At 44.7% G+C, this 17,087-nt stretch overlaps 2 protein-coding genes across 18 annotated transcripts in view; one reads left to right on the forward strand and one right to left on the reverse strand.

The window, feature by feature from the left end:
* Positions 1-7: 7 nt before the first annotated feature.
* On the reverse strand, positions 8-10,508 carry sgce (sarcoglycan, epsilon). Of its 16 annotated transcripts, none has more exons than XM_070985107.1 (12): positions 10,375-10,508; positions 10,010-10,206; positions 5,752-5,874; positions 5,307-5,464; positions 4,715-4,787; positions 3,724-3,922; positions 2,955-3,117; positions 2,653-2,867; positions 1,496-1,684; positions 1,040-1,083; positions 549-586; positions 8-413 (listed from the first exon to the last, which is right to left on the reverse strand). In XM_070985107.1, the coding sequence occupies exons 2-12, from the start codon at positions 10,056-10,058 to the stop codon at positions 363-365; spliced, it is 1,302 nt and encodes a 433-aa protein (XP_070841208.1). In that variant the 5' UTR covers positions 10,059-10,206; positions 10,375-10,508; the 3' UTR covers positions 8-362. The 16 variants fall into 16 exon arrangements, with proteins under 16 accessions (XP_070841208.1, XP_070841203.1, XP_070841202.1 ...); XM_070985102.1 differs by lacking the exon at positions 10,375-10,508 and adding an exon at positions 2,162-2,188 and having other exon boundaries at positions 10,010-10,175; XM_070985101.1 differs by lacking the exon at positions 10,375-10,508 and adding an exon at positions 2,162-2,188 and having other exon boundaries at positions 5,307-5,476; positions 10,010-10,175.
* Positions 10,509-12,476: 1,968 nt separating this feature from the next.
* Positions 12,477-17,087, forward strand: part of ppp1r9a (protein phosphatase 1, regulatory subunit 9A) — a 43,979-nt gene continuing 39,368 nt past the window's right edge. The window contains exons 1-2 of one of the 2 annotated variants that reach the window (XM_070985092.1): positions 12,477-12,906; positions 14,278-15,799. In XM_070985092.1, the coding sequence (XP_070841193.1) occupies positions 14,420-15,799 (1,380 nt within the window). In that variant the 5' untranslated portion in view covers positions 12,477-12,906; positions 14,278-14,419. The remainder of the gene's footprint in view (positions 12,907-14,277; positions 15,800-17,087) is intronic. The other variant, XM_070985093.1, reaches the window with a different exon arrangement.

Below are 17,087 nucleotides of genomic sequence, written 5' to 3' on the forward strand. Positions count from 1 at the left end.
ATGCAAATTACTCTGAAAGACTTTATTGTTATCATGTGACACATTACATATAATTAATTACACATGACAACTAAAGGATTTACATGTACTCCCTTTTCCTCTATGAGGTCCACTGTGAAAAGCAAGAAGAAATACATACATAGTTTGAACCTTTACACAAATATCTCAAAATATTCAAATCTACTTTTACAATCAGCTAAGCTCTTTTGTTCTTTTACACTCTCACTCTTTCAGGTAAAAAGTGCATATGGACGATAAATCTTTGTATAGACACTTCTGAGGCATGCGGATTGGCACAAATGTTAGAAAAAAACAAAATATAGTTATGGAATCAAAGTGAGCTCCAACACTGGTGTCTCTGGTCACAAATTCAGTGCTTCGGCCACCTTCCTCTCCTCAGGAATACCATTTACCTGGAATAAATAGGAAAAAGTTTTACGCGTTTAAATTGAAGTTTTGACATGCTTGTAGTGCTGTTTAGCAGAAGAGCTGAGCTGAAATAACTTCAGCATCTCTACATTAACTCATACACGGACTGCAGCACCTACCTCCAGCCGTCGAAATGTTGACATGACATAATTATCTCCTTTGTTAGCAGTGAACAGAGAGAGCAGCGGGTTAGTGCAGCTCAACATGCACACAGGAGGGCGCTCACGCACCAATACCGCAATTGCAGGTGTTGAGACGCAACAAGACAGACAGCAAAGCTCTCATGCCTGGTTTCCTACAGAGCCTGAAAATGATTTGCTCTCAATGATCTCTATCCAACTGAATAATTCCAGACTCCTGATGCTTGTATGTGTAGAGTGATGCAGGAGAAGATCATCAAAGCAAAATAACTATGACTCTAATGCAGAGAGAAGAACGAACACCCACCATAATGACAAGTCAGGGCTTACGTGATTTTCTGACATCCACTCATGTGACTGAAGCATGTGCAAGCATCCTTATTTGTTATTTAATTACATGAAATAATCATATTATTAGACATTTAGATAAAGTGAGCCAGACTGCTACAAAGGCTGATGGAAATACTAACCTGAGGGCCGTTGCTGCGGTATCGTAATCTGGTTTTGCAGATTCCTGGAATTATAAACAATGATTATGGTAAACAGACATTCACATACAAGAGCCTTTAGTATCATGTGAAAGCATGTACTTATATAAGCAAATTTTTCTGAGTTTCAAGCCCATTAGGAAAAATCATGGGACAGCTTGAACCTCTTAAGCTGTAGTCGTATTTTCCAAAGGCCTGACTCGCTTGCTGCAGCTTTCGCTGTAAACACGGCACGTTAGGAGCACCGCAAACAAGATTAAACGATAATAGTGTTGTTTCGACTTATATTTCCCCATAGTGGCGCCTGTAAGCCATACATCTGCGTGCCTGCTAATGAGCGTGAGCGCTTTTCACGTGCGCACGGCTGATTGTTCCTTCATTCGCGACGTGCTGCGTCACCGCGTGTTTCCCCTCCACCAAAACCATCTTTCCACTCACGTCTGTGTCTGCATGAGCGGCATGCTGGTGGTCTCGTAGTTGTCGGGGTGGATGGGCGGCACCACCTCGCCGCTGACTGGGTTGAAGACGGGCAGGGTGGAGAGGGGCCACGAGATCTCCCGGTTCTTAGACATGCTCCGCAGCTCCTTGCTGGACTTCTGAATGGAGCTGTGGTGAACGAGCTGGATGCTGGAGAGGAGAGCCAGTGACAGTAATATGTATGAGCTGGTCTGCTGTCGCGGTTAGCGGTGTGAATTTGTCAGTGCTTTACTTTCTGAAACAAAATGTAGTTGAGTGTACAATCGGCTTGTGTCTGTTATGGAGAGCTCTGCGCTCAGTTCATGCATACACAGAGGAAACATCCACCCTCACCTATCTCTGTGACTTCATCTGACTCATGGTGCAGGATATGTTCTGAGTCTTCAAGATTTATGTACATTTAAAGCAACTTGTTACCGCTACAGCATGAATTACCCACATCTGGTCATTGAATTTTTGAGCAGCCCATTGGATGAATGGATGTCAACACACAGATGAGCATATGAATGGCAATGAGAAAGCCGTCAATGACAACATTGATGACAGAACTGCAAAGCAAAGAGAGAGGGGGAGGGGACAGGAACAGACCCAAAATAAAGAAAAACACAGGAGAGGTAAAACACTTACTCTGGTGTTTGCATGTTTCTTTTTTCCCTAGAAACAAAACAAAATGGATGAATTAAATACTAATATTAATATTTGTACAGACATCTACACACAAGTGAATGGATTGCTGGGTATAGACAGAGTGGGAATGGTGATGGGAGGCGGAACATTGAGTGAATGAGGGGGCACGTCTCTCCCAGCCTGTAAATGATGGAGGATGATGGATGGCCTTCCGTGTCACATCTACGCTTCAAAACAGAAAGATGTACGTGATGAATGTAACAAAAAGCTGTGACAGATAGTCATGGGAACTTGGAATGGACCGTACGACTGGATGGCGATGACAAGCTGCAGTTCCAGTCCAGATTATTGCTCTTTTCCAAATATCCTGCACTATTTGTCTCCCATTTGGTTCTCATACACTTAAGTAACAGTTTCTGCGCTTTCCTCAAATGTTTGTCGGGGTGTTCGGTGCAATATTTGCATACAAGTATAAGACCAAGCACACTTACACCCCTTCCCGTCTGCAACACATAGTGTAGCCAAGGATGAAGAAGAGGACTAGTGCCACAGCGGAGGGAACAGCCAGTGTGATGAGGAAGTCTGAAAAGTATTCCCTAGCCTTCAGAGACTCGGAGGGGGGGTTGTATTCCCCATATTCAGGCAGGATCCCAGTGCCTGGGTCAGGACGGGTAATGTACACCGGCACCACTTTATTAATGTCGACCTACAGAAATAAGTAATAAATAATTCAGCATTTGTCCAAGATTCATGAAAAAGGTGCATCAGTGTCAAGACACGAGACAATCCTCACCAGAGAAATCTTACACCAGTCGATGTGAAACTGAGCTCGGAACTTCTTGTCGCAGCTGATGACGGGTTCCATCTCCTGACTGCAGCGCAGCTGGTTATGTGGGCTTTCCACCTCCCGCAGGCACGACGAGAAGGGAACATCAGCACCAACCATCACGTACACCCTAGAGAGGACGAGACGGTGAAATACAAAGCAGGAGAGAAGAGAAGAGAAGAGAAGAGAAGAGAAGAGAAGAGAAGAGAAGAGAAGAGAAGGCGAAGGTGGATCCTCATTCTACATGTTTATGCTGAGGCTTGTTAAAGTCAAAGCATTTCTCCTCCACTGAGTTTTCTCCTCGTTGCTTTCATCTTCCAAAACGTCAGCATGAATCTTTGATGCGCAACTTATGGCAGTTCATGTGGGCTATTCCCCTCTGAAATAGACCAACTGACAGTGTCTGTCAGCGCTGACGGCCAAGTGTACTCATCTAATTCACAGCGAGCTGTGGATCCCAGAGGCCCCAATTAAATCAAATGTCAGCCTGATGTGAGTGGGCTGAAAATATAAGCAATTTGTTTGATTGAGAGAGGTGAAGAGGTCACTCATGGAGAGACTCTTTAAGGCCATTACAGCACATGCTTATTGCTTTATCCACGGGAATTAGACCTAAATCTTAACACTTTTTCTTCACTTTGTTTGGTTTATACAATACAAAATCAATGCAAAGAGCTATAAAATGCTAAGAAAAGAAACCCCTGATTTAGCTGGAACAGGATCATCTTTCCCTCACCCTTCCTTGAGGTTGTTGATGGGCAGGGGCACACGGCCACCGCGATCCAGCGCCGAGGTGATGTTGATGGCGTTGAGGCGCTCAGGCTGCCATACGTTCTTCACCGCTCCAAGGAAGTCCCCCAGCACCTCGCTGGCCAGCATCTCCTCCACGTTCATGTTTTTGATGTAAAACTCGGCCTGGTAGGGCAGAGGGAACTCTGTGCACGGGGACGGACAAGAGAGAGTTTGAGGAAAATGAGAAAAGAAAGAAAACAAGGGAGCAAGAAGACGGGAGGGCAGCTACAGTGGTGCTCTGCTGAGTAATACATCATTAATATTTGAATGCTGCTGCATAGATGACACTGAATTCACCAGTCTGTCCAGCAGACGCTGGTGTGTCTGCTCCGCTCTGTTATGACAAGGCCTGCTTCTGGGGCCAGATGGCAGATGACATCACAGCATAGGGAGAGTGATGTCATGTTAGCGCCACGAACATCTGCTGAGCGTTCAACCGGCTTGGTTCATATTGTACTGCATGTACCGTGACTGGTCGACAAGCCGCGGCTCCAACATACAAATGCACAGATGTGAGGTGTAGCTACAAAGATGAGAAGGAACGGCTGCTTCTTAGAGCTAATCATTTCTAATTGTAACATTTTGTAATAATACATGTGTGTTTACAGCAGCCACAGTGTATCATACTGATTTATGAGGACTAACCTGTGATACTTCATTGAAGACAATGTTAACAAATGAGACACATCTTTCAGTTTACCTAAAAACTGCAGGTCATCAGCACATACAGTTTGCTAGAGTTCAGTCTGTAAGTGTATACACTTTATGAACACATGGTCAGATAAACGTGTTGCTCTTTAGAAATGATTGATCAGTCCTCGTCGTAATCAAAAGCAACGTTTCCTCTTCGAGTACTGAATGCGCCCTCGGGATTTAATCAGGGAAGTCGCACAGTCTGATCTCTGCTCTAAGCTCTCATGCTGGCACCCCCTTACCTTCTGTGGCCATGATGTTTATGACCAAGTTGTGCCGCGCCGTCTCAAAAGTGCGTCTGTTATAGGCAGTAATCTGCAACACACAGGGGTGAAAGTTTAAGCCCAGATCAGTGCAGCTTATATGGCAGCAGCCCTCTGGACAAGGCTGAGCTACATACACTACTCAGGCTCTGTACCCAACTGAGACGCAGTATACAGGCACATGTGCGCCGCTGGGAACGTTAAGCCTTTTGGGAAAAGAATTTCTACAGTAGCTTATGGGAGACAAAGAAAGCATAAAATAACATAATGGAGTTTAAGTCTGAAGACTCAGAGCGTAACATTGCACTATGCTACCGCTAAATGCTGACAAGTCAGCTGTGCTCAGTAAAATCAATTCAAAAGTGTTACTACTCGATTAAGTGTGCCTTGGCAAAGAGTGTCTGATACTGTCTTCCCTTTAAGGGACGCAAAATGTCTGATTCTTTTCATTTAATGCTTTCATTTATTCAACACTTTTAGCACAAAAGCGGAGTTCCTTTTCCTTCCCTGGCGCATTAAACAGGAGCACAAATGCCTTCATCTTCCTTCTCTTCACTTTGAAACCACCCACCTCTATGACGGTGGCCTTGCCGACGTGATCTGCGGTGGGGGACCCGTAGAGCACCCCATCGCTGTGCGGAGTCCTCTGGATGTAGCGCAGCCAGCCAGGCCTGTCGGGGTAGCCCATCAGGTTGGTATTGAAAGTGATCGGGTCATTGCTGGCATCACCTGAGGGTAGAGCTGTTTAATGAGGGGTGACCCCATGGTCTGTTAAGGGTCAGAATCAATTCAGTAATGTGCATTTAGACCCATTAGCTGAATTGTGGATGTTTTTCCAACAGCAGCTAAGCATTTTCTACTGTAGTAATATAATAAATGGACAATGCAGTGATCCATTTATACAATGACTGTGCCAAAGACTTCCTGTACAAATGTTTTACAGATTTAGAAAATCGAGTATTTCAACACAATTAATCACAACACCAAAGTGCTGACAATGTCTGATGATGTTCTACCTGATTTGGGGTATGGAGGAAACTCTCCTTTGAAGTACTCTCTCTCCAGAACGTGGACGAAAAGCACTCCCGCAGATGGGTAGACGTTACGGTCTGCGTGCGATCTCGACAAGATGGTGACCACTGAAACAAAGATTTCAAACAAAAAGGAAATGAGCCCAGTTTTTTGTTTCGTTCATCGTTCATGACCTGCGTTAAGGGCGTTAATAGAGGCGAAAACAGATAAAGCAACCGTATGGGTTACTCGTACCTGCTAACCTACTTCACACTTTGAGAATCAATACTGCCCACGATGATAGATGTGTCTACTACTCTTTCCTGGCCCCTGTGTATTCTCGTGGAGGTAAATGCACTCACTTCACACAAGGATGCGGTGCAGAAACATCCAAGCGTGAAGGTAAAATTATGAGCTGCCAGAAAAATTCTGATTACATATATATATATATACAGGAAGATCAAGCTGCTAAACCGCAACAATGGATTTCAGGGGCAAGGAGCTGAGGTACTGTGAGCAGAAGCAGCAGTAATGAGAATCATTCAGACTGTACAGGGTTGTTTTCATGTCCTCCTCCCACTCCGTCTCCATTATGCTCTGTGTCTAGCCCCACTCCATTACAAACATGAGCATTTAGTCTTTGTTTGTGAAGGGCATCTCGAGGAAAATGGCAGCCCCTTAGCAGAAGTTTACACAATGTAAGACTGGAGGTGATTAGCCCACCCTCTCTGTGCATCTTTCTCTTTCACTATTCCCCCTTCTCTTGCCCACTTGTCTTCTTTAAAACTCTCAGCATTTTTGCGCAGCGCTTTTCTCCTCTCACTTTTCTTTTCCCCCCCTTCTCTCCCTCAGTGGGTGGGCACTCAATTTTTAATCACCATGGGAGACTACAAGGAGGAAGAGGAGGAGGAGGAGGAGGAGGAGGAGGAGAAAGAGCAAAGGAGGGAGGGAAAACTGGAGATCTGTGCTATGGAGTGCAAGAGAACAGAGAAAGAGAGTACGAACTGTTCTCGCCCGCAGACACATTGAGCAGCTACAAGAAGGCGCGGGAGAGCCGTGGTCCTTCCTGCAAGCAACATGTCAGCAACTTTCACCGCCGTTTATCTCCTGCACCATCTCCTCCTGAGCATCAAACCATCATGACATGAAGCGGGTCTCTACGTCCCTACTTTAAGCCCTCTTCTTGAACAGAAGCTGATTTCCAAGGACTGTCTCAGCTGAAGAGAGTAATAGAGCAGGACTTACATTTTAATCCGTGCGCATGAAAGAGGAAGTCAGTACGTGATATTTGGTTGTTAAGCGTTATCTATTACCAGCGTGCACAAAGGGGTTATTGAAGATTAAGTGACACAGTAAGCTGCAGATTATTAAGGAAGTCCACATCTACAAGGCCAAATTGCCTAACTGCAATCTGAGCACACTGATGAGCTGCTGGCGGTGTTAAGTTATAAAACGGTCCCATATGTATGTTAAACTGGGCTACATCTGTGGCCACAACAGAGACGCTGAACGGGCCATATGTCCTGAGTCCCCCAAGGGCTCGGTCACAGCTAGATACAATCAATAGCATTTAGCAGCTACTAAATGTGGTGCTACTTATAGAAACCCGAGGTTATATCCATCGCATCTATTTCTGAGGACAGATTGAGGGAACCACCTGAGCACGACTAATCCACGAGATAGCTCCGCTTGCTGCTACTACTGCACCCGTGACATTAGGATCTAGATTATTCAGAGACCAAGAATAAAACCTCATTCAGTCTCGGCACACCAGGGGCGCTCTCGCTGATGACTTGAGTCGATGTGCAAATCCCACTCTGAATGCACACGCTCGAAATTCTATTAGCCAACCCGTTGGGCCACATCAATTCTTTGCCACACAGAGGACCAAAGTCACACACTCCCGGTCAAGGTCAACCTTTGGCTATTCTGCTCTTCTAAGCGGCCGACTGGACGCGGCGTAAAAATATCTGCGACACGTCCAAACACGAGACAATGGCAGTGTGAGGAATAGGAAATGACCTATGGGATTTGAAATGTGTTTTAGCCTCTCCACATTAAAGCTCTGATTCACCAACAAACATTAAGGCCTAACGCACAGACCTGGCAGCATTATGTTAGCCAGTCTAACAGGTTCCTACTGGACTGTGTTTCACCTTCTCTGTAAGTAAAGATCACTGACTAAGCCGCACTGAAGCTCTGCTAATAGTATCAGATCTGCTTATTTGTGGCAGGCTGACTTTCTGCCAGGCCTTCTCGAGATGATGGACTGCAGCGCACCTACTGTACATAATACATCACCAATTGAAGGTTAATGCTAAACTGTCCGCTGAAGACTAACCTGTCAGCTCCTGCTACGGCACAAATGTAAAGACAGACAAGTGGATGCTAAAACCCACAGCAAGCTGCACTTTCCTGATAACTGGGCTCACATATGCACCGGCATACAAATATTCTGTACACATTGCACATAATCGTAATAAACTCACACGCACATAGTAGATCACTAACAGGCCTTGGGGGTGGAAATGGCTAACCAGATTTTATGCCTCTCTGGGCTGACCTTGGACTGGCTGAAGTCGCAGGAGTGATGCCTCAGTTAAACCACCCCTGTCCCTCTAATGGCTCAAACTCACTGAGGCCTCTAGCTAGCTGAGGCAGAGACAAGGGAAGGATGTGCTTTAATCCTGTTGAATCAGCTTTGTATGTGCACGTCGTAAGGGTCAGGAGGAATGCATGTGCTCCTGTGGTGTTTAGAGGGGAAGCACAGACAACAAGGATCGCTACTGTTTCGACCGCAGCTTTGGTTTTCAGCCTCACTATTCTAAACACAGACCTGGAAGTGAAAGCGTTCGGTGTCACAACGAGCAGAAGGCAATGGCTGAGGACAAGAGTGCACACAAGACAGCCTGCTCACTCTTCTAGCGCTCTGTGAAGGTACGTTAATTCCTGATTTGTTTAAAAGTTGTTGTCAGTCACAGTGTTGAATCAGTGCAGTAAAATACCAGCATTGTGTTAAAGAGGAAAAATAGATCTTTGTCGCAAAGTTAATGATTTAGGATCAATTCTACTTCTAGCAATGACAAAGTTTAGACAAAATCTAAATTCAGTAAACTGTTGTGACGCTACAAGTAAGTGGGCCAAGTCTGTGGGACAGCAGAACTGAAAACAATAATGTCAGTATTAATGGGGAACCAGTTGAGCGTGTCACTGTGTTATGACGGGGGGGAGGGGACAGCGGGTCAACACATGAAGTGCACCACTGCACACACCCACTCACCATCTCTGTACAGGACCGTTCTCTGCTTCAAGCCCACGGATCGCTCCACACGGACATTTCTCTCATGTAAAGCGCCGTCTTTGGCATCATGGGCATGCACAATGTAAACTATTGGATCAGTGAATAAAAGCATGAATGGAACAAGTGTGGCGTTCAAGGACCAGTCCAGTTGCCTTCGTACACTCAGTGTTGTTGCCATAGTTTTGAGTACACTTTACTGAATTAACAGTCTGATACTACAGCCGTGCAATAAACGCTGCCTTCATGAAGGTCATAATGTTCACTTCTTCTTCTGCTTTAAAGATGCAGATTCACTACATTTCTGACATGCAGTCAAACCAATAAGTCATTAATCAAGAAGATAATAGACAGATGATCTGAGACTAAAATTATTAGTTGTGGAAAAAAGCAAAAACATATTTTAAGTCTTGCTAAGACTGGAGTCCTCGCTTTTTAAAAGGTGACAGGAGGCTAATTTTGTAATGAAAAGGGAAAAAAAGAACATTACAACCTTCATATAGGCAGGATTACTGTTACTGTACCGATTACTGTTGTATTACACATTATAGAGCTGTGTATTAATATTATCTATTCCCCACATGTAATTGCTGCAGGCATTCATAAAACAGCTGTTTTACGCTGAACCACGGGCCTGCGCCAGGGGACACGGGCTATTCTCCAAAGGTAATTACGGCTGAATAAATGACAAACAAAACTAGCAGGACAACGTATAACGTCAACCCTAGCTGGAGATGTGAAAAGACTTTTAACACTGAATATGTCCGCACTCCGCCCGTGTAACGGTAGAGCTGTCTATTGTTAGCCATTTTCCATGTCTCCTCCTCAGCCTCCTGGAAAAAATGAACCGAGCAGCTAACCAGAAGCAGGCTAACTAGCTAGCTAGCTAACTAGCATGGGCGCCGCATCGAAAGGCAAACGCGTAGAAAACTCCCGGATTATTTCCGAATTGAATCGATACGTACCCGTACCAAACCATACCGCGACAGCCGCAGCGGACATGGTGCACAGCATCCTCGTAAATCTTACATGAAAAGGGATGTTTTATAGGACATAGCTGCGCCACTGGGTTTGACAGCCATAGTAATGAGCATCCTGCAGCATTCCCTCCTCCGCCTCCTTCCTCCTCTGGAAACAGCACGACTCCTCATTGGCTGAACATCTGGATGGAAAAAGATGGTTGTCTCGTGAAAAGAAAGTACAAAAACACGATGTGAGTCAGAATAGAAGCGACACGCCTTTAGCAAATGTTTCTGTAGGACGTTTTGGGAATAAACGGAAACTGTAATGCATATCTAAAGGAAAGAGTGGCAGCTGCATGACTGTTCACCTGTCTCCTTGTAATCTAGGACAGCGTGCACGTGTCACTCCACTGTCACTGTGTAATTCTCTTAAATTTACATTATATTGATGCCTCCTTTGATTGCTTTTTGATGTATCACCATGATCTCTACATTCTGAACTGAATCTGCATAAGAGCTTGTGCAAACGGACACACCCTCTTACTCACATGCATATGCTGTACATAAACAACCATCACCTCACCAGGGCTCGACCCCCTCAGCCCAGCTGTAAGAGAGCACAGGCGCATGAGAAGTCTGCTCCAATCTGTCCAGACCCCCTGCAGAGACAGTCCTAGCAGACAGATGGTCATGTTTTGGCCCTTTGGCTCCGAGTGCTAAAGGCCTGTGGGACCCTAAATGCACCCCTCATGGCCCCTTGATGTCAGCCACCGCTAAGAGAGCACTTTGATCCTGCAGAAAAGGTCCTAATTCTGGCTAACATGCAGACAGTTGGTCACTGCATGGCTCTTGTTTGTTAAAGGCATATTTGAAAGTGGATTCACGGCGATATATACACAATGCCATCCATCCTCTCGGCTCTGCAGTGCAAGGCTGTTCTCTCTCCCTCCCTTTTATCCCCTTAAGATTATTTTTAGGTTGCTTAGCAACATCTTCACATAGTCGGTGTTTAGACCCAGTATGATTGTATCACAACAATCACTATAGGTCAGTGCATGCAGTAAGGTGCATAGTAATGAAGACTAGAAAAACATTTCCCACTTGGCAAGAGGCTAAGGTAGAGGACAAATGAGTCCAATTTAATGCTGATTTAGATTGATTTCAGTCCAACTCTGTTCCAGCATAGTCCGCAATAAGTTTCAGTTTACGCCGTAATTGTCCTAAATCTTTTTGCTTTGAGCAGTGAGGCAAGATGCAACATTCCCAGTCTCCTCAGCAGCGAGGGCTAAATGTACCTAAAGGATGAGCTGTAGCTCATGTGGGTCTGTTTATTACAGCTGTTGCCTTATAGCAAAGACAAACTGTTATATAATATTTTACTCTCTGAATTCAAGATGCTGATACAGAAAAAAAACTGGAAGGGTTACAAGTAGAATTGGAAAAACCTGCAATATATGTAAAAAAGGCATTAATATTCAAACTGCCTCTGCTTTAAGTGAGCTCAGTCGGGACTGAAATGGTTGCATAACAATGTAAATCGCGTATTTTGGCAGATTATATGACTGCACAGATTTATAAATGGGATGCATTTTATGGGATTTGTGAAGGTGACAAATAAAAATCCAATCATAACTCAAATTTATGCAGCATATATATGCTTTAATCTACTAAATCACACTTGAAGTATGATTAAACTTTGATTCAAAATATAATTCAGAATTTGTGCTTACAAAAATATGTATTTAGGCAACAGCACTGTGCATTATAGCACATGGCAATCAATGATATAACTCTGTCTAGATGTTGACAAAGCTTCCTTTCTAATGCTTTACCACATGAATCCAGTCCCGTGCTTTAGCTGCTTTCTGATGACTCCTGTGTGACCCAACCAGCGAGAGTTTTTACACTCTGATCTTCTTTAATGTACTGTAACACTGTTCAAATATTAATGCTCACAGATTCATTTGAGGCAGGAGACTGCAAACTTTAGAAACCACAGCATTTTAAAATATGTGCTTAGCACAGTGTTTGGTGTGTTCAGTAGCCAACTTTGATATTCTGAGGCTTTAATTTCATTACATTTGGCTAAATTACAGTGAATCTGGACTGAGTTAATGCACCTGTACATAGACTGATAAGTTGGAGGAAGGAGTATATGTTGCAATCAATTATCCTTATCTCTCCTTGTGGATTTTCTTTTAATGAGTGAGACAAAAAAAAAAAAAAAAAAAATCTATCTTTCTGGCTCCACCCCTGCTCTGAACTCAATTTAGGCCCCCAGGTGGCCCCCTCACCACATTTTGAGAAACCCTGATTTGAACACCCATCACATCGCCCGAGTGGTCCTTGACCCCATCTACCCCACCCAAACTCCACCGATGAACAAAAAGCAGCCAGTGAAGTTCCAGTTGCTGTGTGCTGGTATTTATGCCAGACTGCAGCTCTCTGAACCCCCTCCGCGCAGCAGATTATCGGACCAAACCATTGCCGCAGTTCAGGTTTCAGCACCTGTCACATGAGGCGTTGCATTTGCAAAATCGCCGGCGATCAATACATCTAGGTGTGTTTAGCAGACTGTTCCTGCGGACGTATGTCGGACGCTGCCGTTCTGCACATGCAGCCACAGTGCAGCTCCCAGTGAGCCGAGCTGCCAAACTGCACCGACACCCCTACAGTGCGACTGGCAGCATCATCCACTGCCTGCAATGGCGTTGAAGCGGCTCCAGTGTGTCCGAGCGTTTCTGTAGCGGCGATTCCGTCCCGGACCATCCACCAGCGTGGGCTAGACATGCTATACTTCGAGAGCTTTTGCAACCAGACCATCAATATTTTGCACGAGTTTGCCCTCCGGATTACAGTTTATTCACATCACGCGTCAAAACGAAGCCGGAGCCATGAATGTAAGTGTGACTCTTTTGTTTTTGTAACATTGGAGCAACATCGCTGTGGCTGGCGGTCAACAGTTAACTTGCTCTTTTTGATGAGATAGAGAAAAGGTCAGTGCTGTATGTCTGTATCCGTGCACGAATCCGCCCAGGAGTAAAGAAATGTGGATAAATACATGTTTAACAGTGTCAGAAGGGGGAAACCTGAGCTGTCACGTTGTGTGCGGTGTGGCTGATGTGCGGCTCTGCCTGCTCGTCTGATCCCGCTGACACAATGTGAAAGCCTCAATTTCGTCTTTCATCCTTCACCTCTAACTTTATTTGCCTCCGTGCAATATCCTCCCAAGCAGCACAGGCTGCCCCTCAAGTTCAAACGGGTGAAATTTTTGCACAAGGATTTCAAGGATTATGATGGAGCTGCCAGAGTCCAGAGTGGTGAATAATGAATATTGAACCAGGACATGTAGGTTTCAGCCACTGCTGCTGCTGCTGCTGATGCATCTATACCATCCTGGCTGTGGGATTCAGCACAACTTAGATTAATGGATTCTCTCTGTGTCCCAGATGATATATATATATTTTTTATCTCTGCTTTATTGTGTCAAATTTCATTTCCTTTTTGTGGAATGCATTTCCAAACAGGATTAAACATTAATGGCTGTAGGTATGGAATACTTAACTCAATAGCAGCCTGCTACCCTGCTTTAACTCATTGTCATTAAGATGGTGGGCAAAGGCCTAATCTCCACATTTAAAGTCTTTCAGTTGATGAAATGCTTTCTGTTTTCATCACATTTCTGGTGCATTCAACAGCGTTTTCTCTGTGCAGTTAAGGCTGTAACTACCATGCAATGCTTTGTTTGAGGGCTGACATTTAGGTGGAAGAACCATAATGTCAGTGATGGTTTCGAGAGCAGTGGGATGTGATAGTGTAGAAGGGTCACAGCATCCTATAGAAAACAGAGGCAGTGGGAGAGAGAAGACGAAAAGGAGAGCAAAACGGCAATATTTCCTACAGCATAGCGCCACCTTCAACATGAAAAGCTCAAATCTTTACACTGTTGACTACAGTAAGTATTGATTTGAGAGGGTAAACAGTGGAGCGATGCTGAAAACATCATCAGAGTGCTTTTGGAGTCCAACATGCCTTCAAAACTAGTTCTCTTGTACTAAAAGCTTTTATGTCACACAGCATCATCTGTAATATCATTTGGCCCCCATGTTTCTGAACAGTATTATTGATGGAAGCCTTATAATCACCATTTTGCTGAAAATGTATCATATTTGGATTGTGTTCACGTTTAAATAGTTATTTCTCAAGCTCACATAATCAGGCAGTGTTATTTAATGTTTCTGTCTTTATAACGTGTCTTTTTGTTTCTGCAGGTGTGAATGCGCCTAAAGGAACTATAACATCAGCTGGATCAGATTAGGCAGTGCTGCGATAGGTCAACCTAGACTCCTCACTCCTATATTCTAATGAGGCCACGGCGATGCTGACAGCCCCTCTGAATCCAAAGACATCATCATGCTAAAGACGGAGGCCTCGGGGGAGAGGACCAGCCTCCGGAGTGCCTCCCCCCACCGTAATGCCTACCGGGCTGAGTTTCAGGCACTCAAGAAGGCCTTTGACCAGCCTCGGATCGATGGGGACTCCAAGCCCAAAGACCTTGAACAGGTGAAACGACCAAGGGGCCGGCAATATGGCAGCCATGTCAGTCGCATTAAGGACATGTTCATGCAGATGGGCACAGAAAATACCCTAGCTAAGGCCAAGGGGTGTGATGATTCCTCACCACAAAAGCTGGTCAAGCCCACCAACTTCATCAACAAGGCTGACGGATCAGTGATAAAACTCCAGCATTCCTCATCAGCTGACAGGGTCGGAGGTGCCGGGGCAAAGTTCTCTGAAACCAGGAAGCTGTTTGAGCAGCAGTCACGTGACCAGTCCCAGTCACCAGTCTTTCCATATGGACGTGATAAAAGAGGTTCCCATGAGCACCTTGATGACTGGCGAGGTGCAAGGTCTAATAGAGGCAGTACAGACTCCTTGGACTCACTTTGCTCCAGAACAGAGGCATCTTCGCCAACTGTTAGTCAACTCAGTGCGGTTTTTGAAAACGCTGACCACCACAACCAAGGCGCGCCCTACAGAGGAGTCACCAGACGGGCCCTCTACTCACCAGACCAATTCCAACGCCATGGAGGTGACCTCAGTGAGGATGATTCACGACAATCTCCAGTTCGTGGAAGCTACCGCAGCAAGATTGGGGGAAAGTTTCCTACATCCCTGTCCTCTGAGGACCTCCTGAGCCCCAGTCCTGGGGCAGAGACTTCAGAGTTGAAACCAGTACCCCAAGAGGAAGAATTCCAAGACAAAGCAGACAAGGTTGTACCTACAGGTGGAGATAGACGCCGTATTTCTGGGGTCACCACCAACGGAACCCAAGTCAATGGTTCTTGCGAAGAAGAGGAGAAACCTTCGGAAACAAGAAAACATATTGAAGATCTTGGGGTGTCCAAATCTTCAAAACCTGCAGATGACAAAGCTTTTGAAGATGCAACCCCTGAGCCATTGCCGACCCCAACTACACCAGCAAGGGAAAGCCAGGAGGATGGAGATGGTTCGAGAGAAGACAAGCTCTCCAACTCTCCCAAGGAGCAGGTGGAAGAACCTGATGAGGAATACACTGGGAATGAGCGGGTGATTTTTAATGCAGATGGGGACGCCTGTTACCAGGGTTGGGAGGAAAGCTGCACGGATCCTGAGGATGACCTCTACGGAGACGATGAGGATATTGTCTATGACCCGGGCTCTGACCTGACAGAGATTCCTGGTCTACCACAGGAACACGAAGAGGACATCCCTCCAAAGAGGAAGATTCGCTTCAGCACTTCTCCCATTACAGTAAGTTGGGCTGCTGAACAAAACTATTGTGGAAGCCTTAATTGTGTAAACACAGCCAACACAATCCAACATAAAAGCCCTTGTGCAGCTCTCATCGAAAGTAGGTTAAAACAACAGAGAGTTAATATTGTATTCAGAGCTTCTTTTTGTCTGGGCTTGTATTTTTAGTTACTGTTGAACTACTCATTCTGGTTAGCTTTGTTGTTTTCACATACATCATTAAGAGGTCATGTGATCATGATAAAATGATCTGGAGACCTTTACAGTGTGCTTTCATTTTGCATTTTCAGATTTAAATATTGTCTCCTATCTCATGGATAAAACTAAATGACCATATATTGTAGCTGTTGCTCTCTGATGTCGAGGGGTTGTAGCTATTTTTTGCGATGCAGAGCTTGAGGGTCAAAGCATCGCCCTCTGGGAAATTGACGTGTTCATGAGCAGAACATCTGTGCATGTGTTAGTCATGCTGGTTCTGCACCCACACGGTTTTCACACAAGATACTGTGTTTGTTTTTCTCAAGCCCTGCCGTCTCTGTGTTTCAAAGGAGGAAGCCATTTATTTAGCTCTTTCTTAAGGATATTTTGCACATTTCAGTGACAGAGTCCACATGAATCTATCAGATTTTCTGTATATATTTTATCTTCCATCCACAGGGATTGCAAAAGTAGCAATTGCGCCACATTAGAGTTTGAAAAAAATTGCATTGTTTCTAGTGAAAATGCAGCCATAATGCCCACTTCTGCTGAGTTTCATGTCCCTGGTAATGAGTCATGTCTTTTCTTTTTCAGTAAATAGAAATATTATCATCTCCCTTGAAGTATTTTGATACTTTTTGCAGGGCTGAGTTGCGCACAATGCAGCCAGTGTTGTTTGTGGATTGGAAGATGGATTTGGAAGATTATGGGAAATATTTTTCACTCTTTATCCTCATGCATTGAGAATCAATAAGCTTAAGCACATTTGTAGTAGTAAACAACATGTTTTAGGTTGCCCTTTTCATTTTTATCCTATTTATTCCAGTCAGAGAAATCTTATTTTTGTTCTGGAGATTTTCAGCCTGTTGACACACAGGCGATGTCTATGTGTTGATATAACATGTGAGGGCAACACAGTGGTGATTTAGAGTAGGGAGGTTTATGTATGAGAGATTTGGAGCTAACACAAACATTCCACAGGTTGAGGATCAATCCTATTAACATGCTGTAATGAACCAGAACAATTAGCCCAGTTATTCTGAGGAGAAAACGTGATGTTGGCTCACTAATTGCCCTGCGTGGTCTCTGC

The sequence above is a fragment of the Chaetodon trifascialis genome, chromosome 17, assembly GCF_039877785.1.
Source record: "Chaetodon trifascialis isolate fChaTrf1 chromosome 17, fChaTrf1.hap1, whole genome shotgun sequence".
In the NCBI taxonomy this organism is placed as follows: Eukaryota; Metazoa; Chordata; class Actinopteri; order Chaetodontiformes; family Chaetodontidae; genus Chaetodon; species Chaetodon trifascialis.

Coding starts and splice junctions, on each gene's coding strand:
- sgce (XM_070985101.1), bottom strand. CDS start 10,058: ATGCTGTGCACCATGTCCGCTGCGGCTGTCGCGGTATGGTTTGGTACG. Junction 3,118..3,723: donor ATCAACAACCTCAAGGAAGG/GTGAGGGAAAGA, acceptor CGTCCTCTCTAG/GGTGTACGTGATGGTTGGTG. Junction 587..1,039: donor ACCGCAGCAACGGCCCTCAG/GTTAGTATTTCC, acceptor CTGCTAACAAAG/GAGATAATTATGTCATGTCA.